This window comes from Tamandua tetradactyla, chromosome 8 (assembly GCF_023851605.1).
Source record: "Tamandua tetradactyla isolate mTamTet1 chromosome 8, mTamTet1.pri, whole genome shotgun sequence".
NCBI lineage: Eukaryota > Metazoa > Chordata > Mammalia > Pilosa > Myrmecophagidae > Tamandua > Tamandua tetradactyla.
Window position 1 is genome coordinate 19,645,893 of NC_135334.1, and position 17,078 is coordinate 19,662,970.

Genomic DNA, 17,078 nt, shown 5'->3' on the forward strand with positions numbered 1-17,078 from the left:
AAAATATGGGACTTTCTGAACTTTCAGGGTTTCAGAATAGTGGGTGAAGAATCATGAACTTGTACTACTATTACTTCCACCCCTCCTCTGTTACCACTTCCTTCTACTACTACTGCTGACACCATTTATTTGCCAACCTCTCTGATAAAAATTTTACTTACTGGATCCTTTTAAGAACCTTGTTCAGAAGCAGATTACTGTCATTTTCACAGATGTGGACATGGAGATTCAGAGAGGTTATACATCTTGCCAAAAATTACTTGGCTAATAAAAATCTGATTCAGAATTTGAACTTCAATCTATCTGACTCCAAAATGCATGCAAGCTCTGTACACTTCTCTACTCCATGCTAGAAAGGACACTTTCCTGGAAAGGAAGAGAAAAGCAACCTTCTGGAACCCGGTTTCATGTACTTTCTTCCAGTTCTATAGAGGGAACAGTTGCTCTACCATAGCCAAATACTTGTGTAGCCTTTTCTCTTCATCTCAACTGGTGGGATTGCTCTAACTCCAAACTGAACTTAATTTCTGAAAGTACATACACATCATTGGTGAGCTCTTGGTCAAACAACCAAATAACCAAATGTCCACAGGTCCTCTACCCAAAGCAACTACAGAGAGGCAGTATGGCCTAATGGAATATAGCCCAAGTTAGGACTTGAGACCTGGATTCTAGACCCATTGTTGTTGCTTATTCACAGAGACAAAGCAAATCACTCAACTTCTCTGTGCTTCTGACAATAGCAATGAAACAACACTTGTCCAATTTACTTCATATGACAATAATATTATTCGACGTATACTTATTGACTGCTATGTATCAAGCACTGGGCTTTACAAGGAAAATACAAAGTGAAAAGACAGTTTAATTATGTCTAACAGGGGAGGCTGATAGAAAAATAATTGCAATGCAGCATACAAGTGTTGTGGTCTATGCAGTGGTGGTGGAGAGGAGGAGGAATGGTCCAGGGGAGAAGGCGGGAGAGTTGGGAAAGGGTTTGCAGGGAAGGAAGCCACTGAACTAGGTCTTATGGAATAAGTAAACATTCTACCACCATTTAAGGAGTGGACAAAGGGAGAAAGCCAGTAAAGCCGGAGAGAGAAGCAGGAACAGAACTAAGAGAGCTTGGTGCCACACAAGATAAGAGAGGAGACAGCTTCCAAAGGAACTGTCCATGTTGTCAAGGGGCACATAGAGGTCCAATACAGCTCAGTGGCTTCTCTTTTGGCTTTGCATATTGGGAGGGCCTTTAATTGAGGGATGGAAGATGCCAGGCTGCTCTGGGGTGAAGACTGAATGGGAAATGAGGAAATGGAGACTGGAACAATGGAAGCCTCTTGGTTTGGAAGAGGGGAGGGACGGGGGAGAGCAATAGTAATATTGCTATTATTTTTAAATATGGAGAAACTTGAGCCTATTTAAAGATTTCAAGGAGAGAGAGCAGATAGAAGTATGGGGGAGAAAGAGGGTCCTCCTTGAGTAACTAAGGGAAGATGAGATCCAGAGCAGAGACTAGGGATGAGTAGGAATATCTCCTGCCACAGCTGTGGGGAAGGAAAGAAGGGGGTTAACTTGTAGTGGGGGGCTTTAATTTAGGGCTGGTTACTCCAGATTTCTTGGTGAGGTGGGAGGTAAAATTAACCTCTGTGCATGAAGGAGCAGAAGGGCCTGAGGAGTTGACAATGGCATGGAAATTCTCTTTGGGACATGGGAAAGGTAGATGAGCAGAGAGAGTAAAAGGACTAGCAAGTGGTGTTGTATGGTGGTCCTATATGAAGCTGGGTGCCATCCATTTATAGGGACACTGTCTGTACAATTAGGAGAATTTTATCCGGTTGCAATTAGGGAAAGAGTCTTAAGGTAAATCCAGGGTTGGGCAACTGAGGTAGAGGCTATTGTACTTTTACAAATCTACTAATACTATGCATATGTAGGAAGTCATGCTCCCTGTCTGGGGTGGGAATGGAAGGAGAGTGGAAGAGTCTTCTTCCTTCTTCCCAGGCTCTCCAATCTGTCTGAAGTTTATATTAACCTAGTCTCTAAACCCCAGGTTGGGGAATTAAATTTATTCAAAGTCCCCGAGAAGGAAGGCATGAGTCTTGAGCTCATGTGAGTTAGCACTTCCCTAAATATCTTTATCTCTAGGCAAAAGCATACTCAAACTGAAGGACTGGGGTAATTTTTTCCATTAATGGCTTATTACTTTTACCTGCTTGTCTTTACTGTTAGACACCTTAAATTATAGTTGCATAGGAATTTACTGTCCATAAAGCATTATTCACACTTTATTTTATTTTATGGGCTGTTTCAAAGTAGTAGCTGAAGCCTAGAGAGATTAAGTGCCCTTTCTGAGTCTACATAATTAGTAAGCCATGAAGCGTTAACCCAAGTCTCCTGTCCTTGAGACTGGAATTCTTTCCATGGCACCATCCCATGGGTGCTCCACTCGCGTGTGGGATTTTATCTGTTCTGTTTGAAATTAATTCAGCCAATGTCTGGGCATCTGTTTTGTACCAGCCACCAACTCCGTACATAGCACCTCTTTGGAAGTTTACCTCTGTTGTTTCTGAATGTCGGAGAGTCCACAAAAACTCCAACATAGCCATAAAAATGGCCACGATTAAGCCACAAATAAGAACCACGAAGATTCCACCAATATTCTCCATTCCCAGGCCTGTAAGAAAACGATGAGACAAAAAATAGTGTAAAGGGGCAGGGAGACATAATCATTCTACCAAAAATGCTGAAGGTCATTTAAATGACCCAAACGAGTCTTGTAAAACTTTAGACACACATTCTTTGAAGAGATTTAATTACTCTGCTGGGGAAAAAAAAGCAGCATAGCTGGAGTAAAAAGCAGAAGGGAAATTCAGTTGCAAGTGGATAAGGCTGATGAGAAGCCTATAAGGGGGGTACCTTGGGGTGGGAGGTGAGGATCATCTTAAGAAAAGGGTTCTACCCCATTTGACTTAGCTTATAGAGACATGACATAAATATGCCTGTAGGTTCTAGAAGCTTCAAAAAATTGTTTTAGTCAATCTTCCCAGTATTATGCTCGCATAGTATAAAGCAACTGCTTTGACTAAAACATGGATAGAAAAAATTATGTTTACCTATCTGTGTCAACACATTTACTAAAAACACTTATTTGGAAAGTGAAATTTTTTATCCCACCCAGCACAGTGGTTCCTAAACCAGGCTGCCATCAGAACCACCTGGGAAACGGTAAAAATATAAATTCCTAGTTCTTACTCCAGACAGATAGTCATTATCTATGGGGATAGGGCCCAGGAACATGTATTTTTAAAAAAGCTTCACAAGTGATTCTTTTCCAGGCAGACTAAAATTAGTTTGCAAATGGGTGTTTTTGGAAGCACTGTACTAGTAATGTTGTAAACTCTTTGAAATCAGGCATACTTTCCTGTTGAATCCTCATTGCCTAGCATCTGGCATGTAGTGTATTTACTCAATAAATATTTGCAGGATGACATGGCTATTTTATTTCCACAGTGTCAGACACTGGGCTTTGCCAAACTGATAGGCCGTATGCTTTTTTTTTCTCCTTTTGCATTAGAAAAACCCAAACTTTAGGGGCAGCATCATAAACACGTGAAACCCTGATTAAATAGGGGTTACAGTCATAAATCAAAAAACATCTTTTATCCAGGAAAATGTCAAGAGGGTAGCTTATGCCCTCTGCTTTCCAGGAACGCTTGCACACTTGAGAATCTGTTCAATCAGTGGTGTCATCGCTGAACACGGAGCTATGTCAGTGTCAGGGAAAAGCAAACTCATGTGATGAGCCACAGGTCAGGAGCAGAAATCTGACATTACCCTCTACACCTTGCAAAGTTGGGAACAGACAATTCTACCAAGCCATTTCAAGTGGCCTTGGGTTACCTGTTATGAAATTCCAAATGGGCAGCTGCTTTTTTGTATCAAAATAAGAGAGTTAGTTAGCAGTGCCTCCCTACACCAAAAACCTGCTGATGGTGGCTTGGAGGACTGACATAATGGATGTGTCAGGCAGCCTATGTACTAGGGTCTGCAGACCCACTCAGTCAACTTCAGTACCTGTGTGTAGGCAGGATCCTTTTCTGTGAAGAGCCCCCAAACAGTGGCTCACTCAAAAATCCAACTCCAAGGGATGGTAGATAGCGTTTCGGGTAGATTTCTACCTTCCAGGAAAAGGAAGCTTGGGGTTCAGTTGAACGCCTGCCCCTCAGCCTGGGCTCTTTGGGTGGATGGCTTTAGACCATGGGAACATATGCATGGTGGGGAAGATTGAGAGTTTGGGAGACCCCAGGAAAAGAGTCAGAACTGGGATACCCATGAGGGAATACACCAAGGATCTAGCTGATGTGTGCGGTAGATGCTCCAGCCCACAGGTTTAGAGGTGGTGAGAACTGAAGTATTAGGACGCACATCTGAGAGCATGGTGGATGAACTTGTTTCTGTAGCCAGCCCCTGTGGAGTGAGGCTGGCTGGAGATCCCCAGGGAAGAAGGCAAATGACCTCTATGCTCGTAAGGATGACCACCTGCTTGGGTATAGGGAGGCCCCAAGAGATTGCTGTGATGCAACAAGACCCTCCACCATTTTGGGATAGTTCTGTTTGACATAGAAAAAATGAGTATGATCCCCTGGAAGGAACTCATCCCTCCCTCTTGCTCGAGTAGAGCAATTGTTCTCCCTCCTCTCTGGGCTTAATTCTGCCTCTTGGGCTGCAGGCACCGTTCCTGCCTCTAGCGATAACCATGCCATCCCAGCCCCATGAGGCTTTTCTCTTCCACTGGCTCCACTCAAGTCTCTCCCCTCTAAAAGAAAAACAAAAGAATTCTCCCCCTGTTAGGCCGGGGGAATGGAGAACGGCACCACAACTGAAGCTGCGGAGGCTGTGTAGCCCCTCCCAACATGACTTCCGAGCCCGCCCCCTCCGGACACCTGACTTCCGGAGAACCGCCCCTTCCTGACGTCACCTGACCCGCTTACTTAAAATTAACTGCCCATGCTATCACCCAGGCGCAGACTCACCTCTCTGGGTCTTGGATTCCATGAGCTCTGCCTGGGAGCACAGAAATAAACCCACCCGCTTTAAATTTCCTGGTCTACCTTCCTTCTTTCTCACCCTTTCACCTTCTAAACCGTTCACCCACCCACCCCCACCTCCAACTCTGTTTAGTGAGCAGTTTCTCCCATGGCCATGCTTTTGGAAAGAGCTGTCTATATCAGAAACATTTTAAGACACTCTAAAGCTCTTAGAACTCTTACATTTGGAGGCCCCTTGCCAAAGAAAGCAACTGAAAGAAAACACACCCACCTTATGCTCAATGCATTGTTAAAATGTTGCTTTTTGGGATTATTGAGCAGCAAGAAATAGTTAATTTATGATTGGCTGCGATTTCTCAGCAAGCATAGTGCATACAAGGGAATGTCTGCAAAATGAGAAAATGCAACCAAAAATTGTTTCTGAATGTAATGAACTTATTATGAATATGAAATTTAAAAACTAATGCAGTTGAAACAACATCACATTTTGGCGATATTTAACTGAACATGTCAATTCAATTGTACAGTTTCCTTTCTGCATTTTGAAGTCAATGTTTTTTTTCAGACCTTAAACATAGTTTTGGACCCTTGAAAATCTTTTGGGCACTACCTTCTCTATCGTATCCAAAGGAGAAAATGATTCTGTTCAAAATTTCCTTTTGTTCCTCCTATTCACTCTGCATCCCATGGCATTGGTCTTGCACCACTAAAAAACTCTCACCAAGGTCACCAAACAAAATCTTGTTTCTAACCCACTGGAAAATTTCCAGTCCTGAGCTTACTTCAGCTGTCTTACCACTTGTCATTGTCAACCATACCCCCTTCTTGGATTATTATCCAGGCACAGTCTCTGTTTTCTTGCAATCTTCATTTCTTTTGCTTGCTCTAGGACCCCTACTTTCTCCTCATTTTCCTGCATTTGGTATCGTGCCTCTTCTCCATGAACCCACTGGCAATTACCAAGTCCTGCTGATTTTACCACCTATATAGTTTCAGTTTCTTACTCTTTTTGCTATTCCTCCTACCACCTCCTCAGTTCAGGCCCCCATGATCTCCCGCTTGGACAACTGAAGCAGCCTCCAAATGATTTTCCTGATTGTTGCCTGAGGGATTCTTCTGAAATGCAAAATCCAGCTGTGGCACATCTTCCAGCAACACAGAACTGTACACAGTTCCCAGCACATGCTCCCAGCTCCTGGGCCTCTTCTCCTGTAACCAACCCTTAACTCCACCCCCAGACACACACCTGGTGAACTCCAAGCAGGTCTGGTGTGACTTACTCCAAGAAGTCTTCTCTGATCTTGTCTGACCTTGTCATTTACACCTATTTTATGCTCCACTAATTCACCATGTTTCACTCCAATACTGCATAAAAATCCGCTTAAATGTGTATATCTGTATTTCCCACTAGACTGTGAGTTCCTCAGGGTAATAACCATGTCTTGTTCCACTCAGTTGTGGTGTTGGTCCATAAAAACAACTCAAAAAATGTTTGTTGAAAGAATAAGCATTAAGAAAGAGGACAAAGACACCCCAGATGTCTTTGTAGAGAGCTGCATTATCAAAAGCTTTGGAATCTGTACTACGATATGCGTTCATCCTTACATTTTTAATTAACTTTTTAATTTTGAAATAATTCCAAACTTATAGGACAGTTGCAAAAACAATACAAAACCCATACAGAGAACTCCATCATATCTCCCCTTACATACCCATATCTACCAACTTTTAACATTTTGTCACATTCGTCCTATCATTTTATCAGTCATCTATCAATCTATCCATCCATCCATCCATCCATCCATCCATCCATCCACCCACCCACCTACCCATCCATTCATCTATCTATATCTATCTTTCTATGATCTATTTTCTAAACATTTGAGAGTAGTTTGTACACATCATGCTCCTTGAACACTTAATACTTCCATGTACTTTTTTTTTCCTAATTCAATCTTTTTTAAATAGTAAAATGAGTGCTTCCAGCCTGGTCACAGAGGCAGATGGCCCACAGTTGTTCTTAAATGGCTGGTAAAGGGGGACCGATCACTGACATGGATAAATACAACATGTGTACTGAGTCTGCCCAGTCCAGGGCAGGTGTGAGGGTGGGGTGGGGGTGGGGGAGGGATATAAATAGACAGGTGATCTGGATTAGATCAGGGAAAGCTTCCTGGAGGAGCTGAGGTTTTAACAGGATTCTGGTAGAAATCATGAGTCACGGAAACACTCAACAGCCTTCCCATTCCCAGCTCCCAGCTAACTCGCCCAGCGTGTTAATCCTGGTCTTGGCTCCAGCAAGCCGATTCTGGCGGGGTGGCCTCCTCCCCACAGAAGCAAGGCTTATGTACCATTCTAGCCTTTAGGAACTTATTGGAAAGCGGAAACAAGAATAGATTGCTGGCAGGATCAGAGCTGAGAAACAGATGGAGCGGGGAGTGGAAGGGAGTGTTGGAAGAGTGCTGCAGTTGCATTTAGCACTGTCATCAGTCATTCTCCTATAAGTCAAATGCCTTCCACAGCACAAGGCCATTAATCAGAAGGAGCCTCTGATGTGGACTCCCTCCAGCTGACGAGAAAACCCTCCAGGCACTCACAGATGCCAGAGCACCTGCAAGGGGGAGCTGGGAAGCCATCTACTCATCCTGCGGCCCCCACCTTCCCTCCTTCAGATGGGACCACACAGAAGCCATCTAGACAGATGGTTTTAAAAGTGAGATTTTCTCCTGACACTTGAGTCTCTGAGCCTCTGCGATGCCCCAGCAATCATGCTGCATTAGCCAAAATAGAGTAAAACTCTCTCCGCAAACTCCTGGTTGGTTAAATACTAACTTTGGTGTCATTCACAGACTGTCCATAGATGCAAATGATAGTTTGCAAATGCAAATGAATAACACACTTTGGTTCTAGAATTAAAGAGGGGGAAGGGCAACCTGGAAGAGAGTAACTTTGAAGAGCTGTGAGTCTCCACCCATCCACCCACCCACCTGCTCTTCCTTTGGTTCATCTCCTGGATTCAGAAGCAATTATGTCTTGGGCCTTAAGACCCTCCCATATCTCCTGGTAGCACTACAGAGGGGCAGCTACTTTTGAGCAGAGAGGCTGCAGCCTGGGAAGCCAAGAGGTAAGAACTGGAGGAGCTGCAGAGGCAGGCTCAGAGAATCTGCTTGAGGATGCTAACAGACTAGTACTGCTGTGCTCACTTGAAAGGATGTATGTCCCCTAGAAAAGCCATGTTTTAATCAAAATCCCATTTCATAAAGGTAGAATAATCCCTATTCAATACTGTATGTTTGGAACTGTAATCAGATCATCTCCCTGGATGATGTGATTTAATCCAGAGTGTTTGTTAAACTGGATTAGGTGACGACATGTCTCCACCCATTTGGGTGAGTCTTTATAAGTTTCTGGGGTCCTATAAAAGAGGAAACATTTTGGAGAATGAGGGAGATTCAGAGAGAGCAGAGAATGCTGCAGCACCATGAAGCAGAGAGTCCGTGAGCCAGTGACCTTTGGAGATGAAGAAGGAAAATACCTCCCAGGGAGCTTCATGAAACAGGAAGCCAGGAGAGAAAGTAGCAGATGACGCCGTGTTCGCCATGTGCCCTTCCAGCCAAGAGAGAAACTGTGACTGTGTTCCCATGTGCCTTCTCACTTGAGAGAGAAACCCTGAACTTCATTGGCCTTCTTGAACCAAGGTATCTTTCCCTGGATACCTTTGATTGGACATTTCTATAGACTTGTTTTAATTGGACATTTTCTCGGCCTTAGAACTGTAAACTAGCAACTTATTAAATTCCCCTTTTTAAAAGCCATTCCATTTCTGATATATTGCATTCTGGCAGCTAGCAAACTAGAACAGCCACATTCGCTCCAAGGGATGAAGAATTCATTCTTTGACTTTGATCAACAAGTCTTCATGAGGAGCTTCCATGAGCTGAGCACTAGGCTAGGTGTGACCCTCTGTGCAATGTTCACACGTTAAAGGCATTTGACAGGAACACAGATTCCTTGGCCAATGTGGCTGTTAAACAGCTTCTATTTCAGAGCCACAGTCACCTACAGCCATGTAAATGTATTAAACAGACTTAGCATAAATAGCGACTTCATGTGTCCATGTGTTAGCTGACCTGTAGGACCTTCCAAGAAAATAAAGTGACTGATTGTATTTGGCTGTTGAGGACTGTGAAATAGTAAGCTTGCCATTTCTTCTTACATTCACGGTGCCATCCATTGACTAGACCTAGCAGATGCTGGGGAAAGTGACAGAAGAACAGAAGGGAAAGGGGCATGAAACAGAAGAGAGATAGGAGAGGCACTTGATAAATTTTACTATTTATCAAAATAGAAGCTCAAGCACCTGATGTTTTAAACATATGCTATCCCCTTCAATCATATTAAAAACACTGGGGGACACTGTGGCTCAGCAGGCAGAGCTCCCACCTGCCATACCGGAGGCCTGGGGTTCAATTCCTGGTGCCTGTGCCCATATGCAAATAAATAAAATCAATGATCATTTAAAAAAAAAAAACAAAAAACACTGGAAAGCAGACCTACCTGTCCTTTTGTTAAAGAAACAAAAGTGCAGAGAAATTAAGAAAGTTGCTCGAGTTTTCACTGCTAAGATATGAATTCTAGATCACGCTGACTCCAAAGCTAATGCTCTTTATAAGAATAAAGTTGACTCATGAGGGCTTACCGTGCACAAGGTTATTAGGCTAACACTTTGAGTCGATCCTTATGGTGCCCTATGAAACACGCACCATTCTTCCTCCACTTTCTTGACAAAGAACTCAAGGCACAGAGTAGGTAGGTAACTGCCCAAGTTATGTGGCTGACAAGTGGGAGTGCCTGAATCCAAACTGAGCCTGAGCTGTTAACCCCTGACCCATGCCACCTCTCCCTGGGACTCCACATCTGCCCGTGCTATGGTGCTATGATTACTGAGTTCAAACGGACATCCTGGGGGCCGAATTCGCTCCTGGCAAACCCCGGAACAATTAGGAAAGAGGGTCCTATGTATAGGCCAATAGTCAATTTATAAAATCCCTTTCTCTCCTTCAAAACATTATGTCAAATGTTTGAGTCAATGATTTATTGACTTCTTCTTGGCTCAGTTCCCAAGTTGAGCTGCGGTCTTGACAATTGTTGCCTCTCTCTATTGCAGACATCCTGGACTACCATTTGCCTCTGCTCCTGACCATGCTTTTTGGCAACCCTCCCTGTGGAGTTTCTCCATCTCTCAGCAATAAATCCGATTTGACTGGGGAGAGGCTTCCTCTGCTAGCATCTTTCTGAGACACTATCTAAACTTCCATATTCAGGTTTCTAGTCTATTCTCTATCCAGAGAAACCAGAGAACCAGGATACCCAGGCTGGGCCCCCAGAGAAGAAAGAGAAAGGAAAATGCCCCCAGAATTCCCCTCTTCTCATTACCCCACAACTTTTGCTAAGTTGTCTCATGCGTGCATTCCCACTATGCCAGACAGCAAACTTCCTTTTCTCTAAGGATTTTGTGAGTCAATGCCATGGCCTCTTTTCCATCCTTGAAAGGGGATTCTGCTTTTCACAGCCTGGTGGTGTATTTATGTTCCTTTGAAGCCCACAAGATTGTGAGCTTGGGTGTTTCAAGATAAAGGTATTTAATTTCCTTGGAATTCACCGACCACCTCTTTGTCCAGCCACTCTTCTGCAAAACCTTCGGTAATCCAATCCTCTTGAATTGGGAAGCCGGCATCAGTGAGTGGCTAGTGATATTTCTTTTTGTAGGAGTTGAGTGAACAAATAAATAAATAAAAGAACTGTTTGTGAAAAAGAAAAGGCAGAAGAAAATGCAACTGTTGGAGTGGAGCCTGCTCCTTTTTTTTATTCTCCAGGCTTCCACCTGATCTGCTATTTCATTTTTTTAGCCGTTTATGAAGGTGGGCAGCCATTAAGTTACAGACGGACAAAGGAACAGGGGAGATGAAGCGAAGGGGTAATATTGTGGCTCTTACCGCCTGACCCAAAAGCCTCAGGATTGGAGTCATCGTCCCAATGTCAGGATTCTTCTCTGGAGCTTGGCAGCGATGTTTGAGCTGTTAATATTGGATTAGAAGGAGGGCAGCAACAGATCCCTTTCTTTGAAATGTCTCGTATTTGAATAGGATAACAAAGCACCAAAGGATTATATTAGGCACTGTGCTATTGTCTGGTACATTCTAATTGAAAACAAAGCACCCATAGCTCTCACAGTTTCATAGTTCTCTGAAAAAAGGACCACCCTGCCCTTATACCTCCCCTCCTCTCCACTCCTCCCTCTCGGTTCCATGTTCCCCTCACTCCTTCAGCACATGCAAAGGCCAACTGATTCCAATCATATAAAAGGCAGAAAGCAAATTAAAACTACTGCTTTCCATTCAATTTGAGACAAGGAAAAAAATATGTTCCTGTGGCTCCATCCCTAGTGGCCATTTCAAGATGCAAAGGAGGAGCTCTTTAGGGCATGCTGGTCCTGTTATCCTGCCACAGCAGGGAGTCTCTTGGGCAATGAGTCTGCATGGCTAATTTGCCAAAGAAAAATCAAGCAATGGTGCCTCCCGTTCCAGGCTAGTGCTTCTTGCTTGGCTTGGAGGAGGTCACATGGCATTTTGCTTGGCCAAGAAGACTTTTAGCCTCTCTGAGTAATGTGTGTTTGGGTCCCAGCCACGGCAAGAATGGAGCCACTGCATTAAACTGGCACTAGCTACTTTGGCTGGCATGGCAACCGAAGCCCTGGCTTTTATGGTGATTTGCATAGCATCCCCCAGACAGCCTCCCTCTTGGGCATTACTGCATATTAATAGAGCTCACCCTCTTGTTCCAAAGGATGACTGCATAGAGACAAATTGCCACTGGCTGGTTGATCTTCTGAAGCATTTGGGACCTGGGCAGGATGACTTCTGCTGTTTATTTTCTCTTTTCATCTGATCAGCTCTCTTCTCTGTGCCAGGGAACATTTGGTCCCAAAGTGCAGAGTGGTGAGAAGCCTCCTGCTCACTCCTTCCATCTTCTCTGGGAAAGTGAGCTCTCTCTGCCTGTCTACCCTCTCCTTCCCATCCTGAAACTCTGTTGTCAGATCAGTCTTCCTTAAACTCTACACTGGGGAAGAATTTCCAAAGCTAACACTCTGCAAAAATTATAATTTTATTTCCTACAAATGAACCTGATTTTTACCTCCAACTCCTATATCCACCTGGTTGCCCAAAACGCTGAGACTTCTCAGTCATTTCAGGCTTCAACTCAACTAAATTCAAGGTTTTCTCCTTTCCCTCTTTTCTACAGCATGTATTTCAGTTATAGAGTTGCAAAGGAGTCTGGTTATGTGCCATGGTCTGTGGTAGGGAGTAGGTGTCTGGTCTTATGTTGGTTTCCACCCATATCTCCAATATCCCTGTCTAATGTTTAGGTAAACTCAGGTCTGGTAAACTGGGCACTCCCTGTCCTGAGTACCCACATGTCACCTTCTCTGTAGCACGATATATATTTCTGGGACTTACCAAACTCAAGAAGCAAGCAAAAATCTCTTTATCTTTTGGAAACTCCAACTAATCTAGGGCACCAGGCTCCTTCCCAGGGACCCAGAACACCCTACCACATCCTTTCCTGCTTAGAAACTGTGCTCCTCTAGCCAAGGCATCCTCTTATCTGGTTGGCAGTCTGGGCAGTCTGGCTCTCCTATTCTTTTTTTGCTTTCTAACTTTAGTACAAACTTTATGTCCAACTTCCTTCAGTTATTAACCGTCTGAATTCCAAAATGCTTTCTCTAGAAAAAAACAAAAAAACAAAACAAAAAAAAACCCAACTTTGATTCCAAAGAATATTGTTTCTGTTATGAGTTGTAAGAATTTATTTTTGGAACCTGGAGTCAGTAATTGCATTCTTTGCTCCTCCCTAAGCCAATGGCTATCCCCTGGAATCGTGAATGCCACTGAATGGGTCAGGAAACCTTTGACAAAGAACTCAGAATCTACCCCACAGCAACTGCTCTCATCTTACCACATCCCTCCCCAGAACCTTTGATGTCTACAGCCAATATTGTCAAACCATGTTCAGGGCACTTTGGGTGGGCCAAGGCATATACAAAGCCAAGGGATGATCACAGGGCATCTTCCTGGGATATTAATTTTACTTTGATATCCCAGTAAAATCAAATGGATGGGAAAAAGTTTATATTAAATAAACATGACTCTACTATGGAGTTAGATGCAAGACTCACATGCATTTTTAGGGCACAACAGAAGACTTTAAGGGCATTTCAAGCATGGTGTTTTATGTCACCAGATCCCCAAGAGCCTCCTCTGCTAATAGAGTTCCTTCTATGGAAAAGTTTGAGACATATAAGTTTGCAGCCTGAATTTCAACCTTGTCCTACTTATTCAATCTGATTTCTAATTTTAAGAAATTGTGCTCCACAACATTCCTAAAGCAGCAACTCTTAACGGATGCGTCAAGATCCAGGCCAAATGTCTTGGTAAAGCCTTCCCTTACCATTTATCAGAATTAATCACTCCTTCCTCTGGGTTTCACAACACTTTCTTTATAGTGGTAATAAAGCACTTCTGCCTGCAATCATTATAACTGAGCTTCTTTCTAGGTCAAAGACTCTTGAGGGCAGGCCATGTCTTATTCCTTTTTGAAATCCCAGAGCCTAGCACAATGGGTGGTATACAGTGATTTCCAAATAATGTGTGTTGAACGCACAGGAGCTACACGAATGTGTTCCATGCCAACATCTAGGGTGGCAGGGCTCCTATTTGGGAGGAAAAATACAGGAGGTGAGAGTGAGAATGGTACCTAGTCTGGAGGTCCTTGAGATGCTTGCTCATTCATTCATTCATTGCTCATTCTTTCTTCAAATACTGATGTCAGGCAATGTGCTGGACTCTAGGATACAAAAATGAGTAACACACAGTCCCTGCCCTTGAGTTGCTCATAGTCTATGCGGACAAGCGAAATGTCAACAGACACAAAATAAATGCCATGTGCTGATGTTCAAAAACCTATCCAACCTTGAAGAAGCACAGGGTAGACAGGCATGCTTGTGACTTGTGGACACTTTAGACTTCTTCTCATGCCTTAATTGTTCCTTTAGGTCTAGATTTGGCATAAAATTAGTTCCCATTGACTTTGTCCTAGGCACTTTGCTTCAAGGTCCACCCCTTGAATTAGCTCATTCAATTTTCCCAAGAAGAAGGTGGTGTTAAAATTACCTCTATTATTATTATTATCATCATCATCTCTATTTTCCAGAGAAGGAAACTGAGTCTCTAAGATGCTTCATACTGTATATAATAAGGCTCATCTCTGTAGTGCAGTCCATTGACCCAATGTCCATGAGCCTGACCCCTATCAAAATGACTTCAAGAAGAGAACCATCCCAATTATTGTGAGTAGAATAAATTGAGGTACACAGGAGGGTGAAAGTTTGATGAGCTCCATTCTCAGGGGAATAAGAACGACAAAAAAAGCTCATTGGGTTTTGGGTGACATCTACAATGGGACAGACACCAAACCAAGACCCTCAAGTGTGAAAATGAAAACTCTAAAGCAGCCAAGATCCTGTGTCACTTTCCCTTGTGTTTGCCAATTCTGCTACCCTCCATCTGTTTCAGTAGCAGCATACATAAACACAGACAAATAAATAGGCAAACCAAAGGGAAGGTCTCGTGACTTGTTTTGGTGGTCAAGGACGAAAGCGATGGGATCAACTCAAGTAGCGAGTCTCATGGGAAAATGAGCACCAGATCAAGTGGGATCTGTTTAACAAGGAAAGGCAAGCTCAGGGAATCTGGGGCTAATGGGAAGGAAGAGAGGAGAGCTACCTGAAGCCCACTAGAGCTTGTAGTCTACACCTGGGGGATCAACAGGGAGACTTTGGGGTTTCTTGCATGGCTCTGATCCTTATTGTCCTTGGCCACCTCTCCTTTTGCTCCAGCCTCCTCTCCTGGTATCTCTGTATCACTGCATATGTCCAATCATCTGTTCAGAGGCAGGAACGACATGACATTAAAGTGGAGGGCTCCAGGTGTGAAGGTGATTCAAGAAAGTAATTACGAATACAGTTGCGTTAATCACTTTTACATGGCCCTGGAGAACATCGCAATTGATAGTTTTTGATTGATTGATGGCTATATTCACACATACCCCAAGCGCTGAGTACCTACCATGTGCCAGCGTCGGTGGCAGAGGCCAGGGACATAGAAACAAATAAAACTTGGTCTAAGGTGCCATCACTTGATCAGAGGAGACCTGGTTCTATCCAAAGTTGCGCAAGACACCCAACCCAGCTGCAGATGCTGGGTGAGGCTGAGGGTTTCTAGGAAGATGGATACTTGGACACTTCTTCTGTTTCATTCAGAATCTACCCTAAGACAAACCAGAGGAAGGACTCAGCTTTCTTCTGCTCCAGATCCCATATCTCTGTTTCTACTTTAAATTGCTCCAGTCAAAGAGCCACACGTCTTCTTCTTCAAGAAAACATCAAATGGCGATGATGCCGGTGTTGCAGGAGGTCCTGGAGGGCCAGGGAACCCTGGATGGAATGAGAGGCTGTGGTGGTTTCCACAGAGGCTTTGGCAGAGGGGTCTGGGGCTGAGGTCACGGCCATGGTCAGGGCTGGGGCCAAGGCTGCAGAGCTCACAGAGGCAAGGCCAAGGCCAAGGCCAAGGCCAAGGAGTGGCAACTTGTCACCCAGCTGGGCCGCTTGGTCAAGGATATGAAGAGCAAGTGCCTGAAGGAGATCTATTTTTTCTCTCTGCCCATTAAGAAAGTCTGAGATCGTTGACTTTTCCCTGGAGATGTCCTTCGGGGATGAGGTTTTAGAAATTATGCCTGTGCCAAAGCAGACCCGCGCTGGCCTTTGTCATGTGGCTCTGGGCGTGAAGTGCTCCAAGGAGGTAGCCACCACCATCCGCGGGGCCATTGTTCTGGCCAAGCTCTCCATTGTCCCTGTGTGCTGGGGGCTACTAGAGGAACAAAATCGGCAAGTCCCACATCATCCCTTGCAAGGTGATGGGACACTGCGGCTCTGTGCTGGTGTGCCTCATCCCTGCCCCGAGGCACTGGCATCGTCTCGGTCACTGTGCCCAAGAAGCTGCAGCTGCTGGTCAGAATCAGTGATGGCTACACCTCAGCTGGGGGCTGGACAGCCACCCCAGGCAACCTCCCCAAGGCCACCTTCAACGCCATCTCCAAGACCGACCGCTATCTCGCTCCCGACCTCTGGAAAGAGACCTATTCAGCAGCAAGTCTCCCTATCAGGAATTCACCGGCCATCTCGTGAAGACCCACGGGTCTCTGTGCAGAGGGCCTGGGTGCCTCTTGTGGCCACCACATGGGCTCTAATGAGAACAATAAACACTTGAGTAAGCCACACATATCTCCCTCCACATCTCCTTGATAAGACGACATTCTTTCCCACCTTTCTGAAGTTCACCGTTATCACAGAACAATATGAACATGTGTTAACTTATCAATAATCCTATTTTATTTGGACTATTCCAGGCCCAATCAGATTTAGATTGTTTTCAATCCATGAATTTGTGTGGGGAGGGATGGTGGAGAGGCATTTTGCAACCCATGTTCCTGCCTACAAACTGTCTACATGGCCTGACTCTCCAGATAAGAACTCTCTCTACTCCCTGGGCACCATCAGCTGTCCTGTTTCCAGCCCTGCCCACTGCTCTGGTTTTGGCCTCCATATCGCTCCCCAAGGTGCTTATTTGCCTGGAATGCCCTCCCCTCCTCTCCCTCCCTATTCAGGTCCTGGGCATCTTCAAAATCTAGTTCATTCTATACGAGCCACAGAAGTTTCTGGAGACTTTTCTATGTGCCTCCCTCCCCATCTCTTTTTTCTCTGACGGAGTCTCCTAAACACTTCACCCCCACCCCCCTTCCCACCTACCACCACAGTATTTAGTTGTAGATTGGCTGGTATCTAGAAGTGTTTGCTAATCACTCCAAGTATGTTGGTTTTGTTTCCAGAAATCACTTTCAGATCCTTGTAAAGAA

At 44.4% G+C, this 17,078-nt stretch overlaps 1 protein-coding gene and 1 pseudogene across 1 annotated transcript in view; one reads left to right on the forward strand and one right to left on the reverse strand.

Moving 5' to 3' along the window:
• Nucleotides 1-17,078, reverse strand: part of GRIK4 (glutamate ionotropic receptor kainate type subunit 4) — a 437,909-nt gene that overhangs the window by 1,171 nt on the left and 419,660 nt on the right. Inside the window, exon 20 of the mRNA XM_077112649.1 lies at nucleotides 2,556-2,674. Within this exon, the coding sequence (XP_076968764.1) occupies nucleotides 2,556-2,674 (119 nt within the window). The remainder of the gene's footprint in view (nucleotides 1-2,555; nucleotides 2,675-17,078) is intronic.
• On the forward strand, nucleotides 4,332-16,432 carry LOC143643830 (small ribosomal subunit protein uS5 pseudogene; annotated as a pseudogene).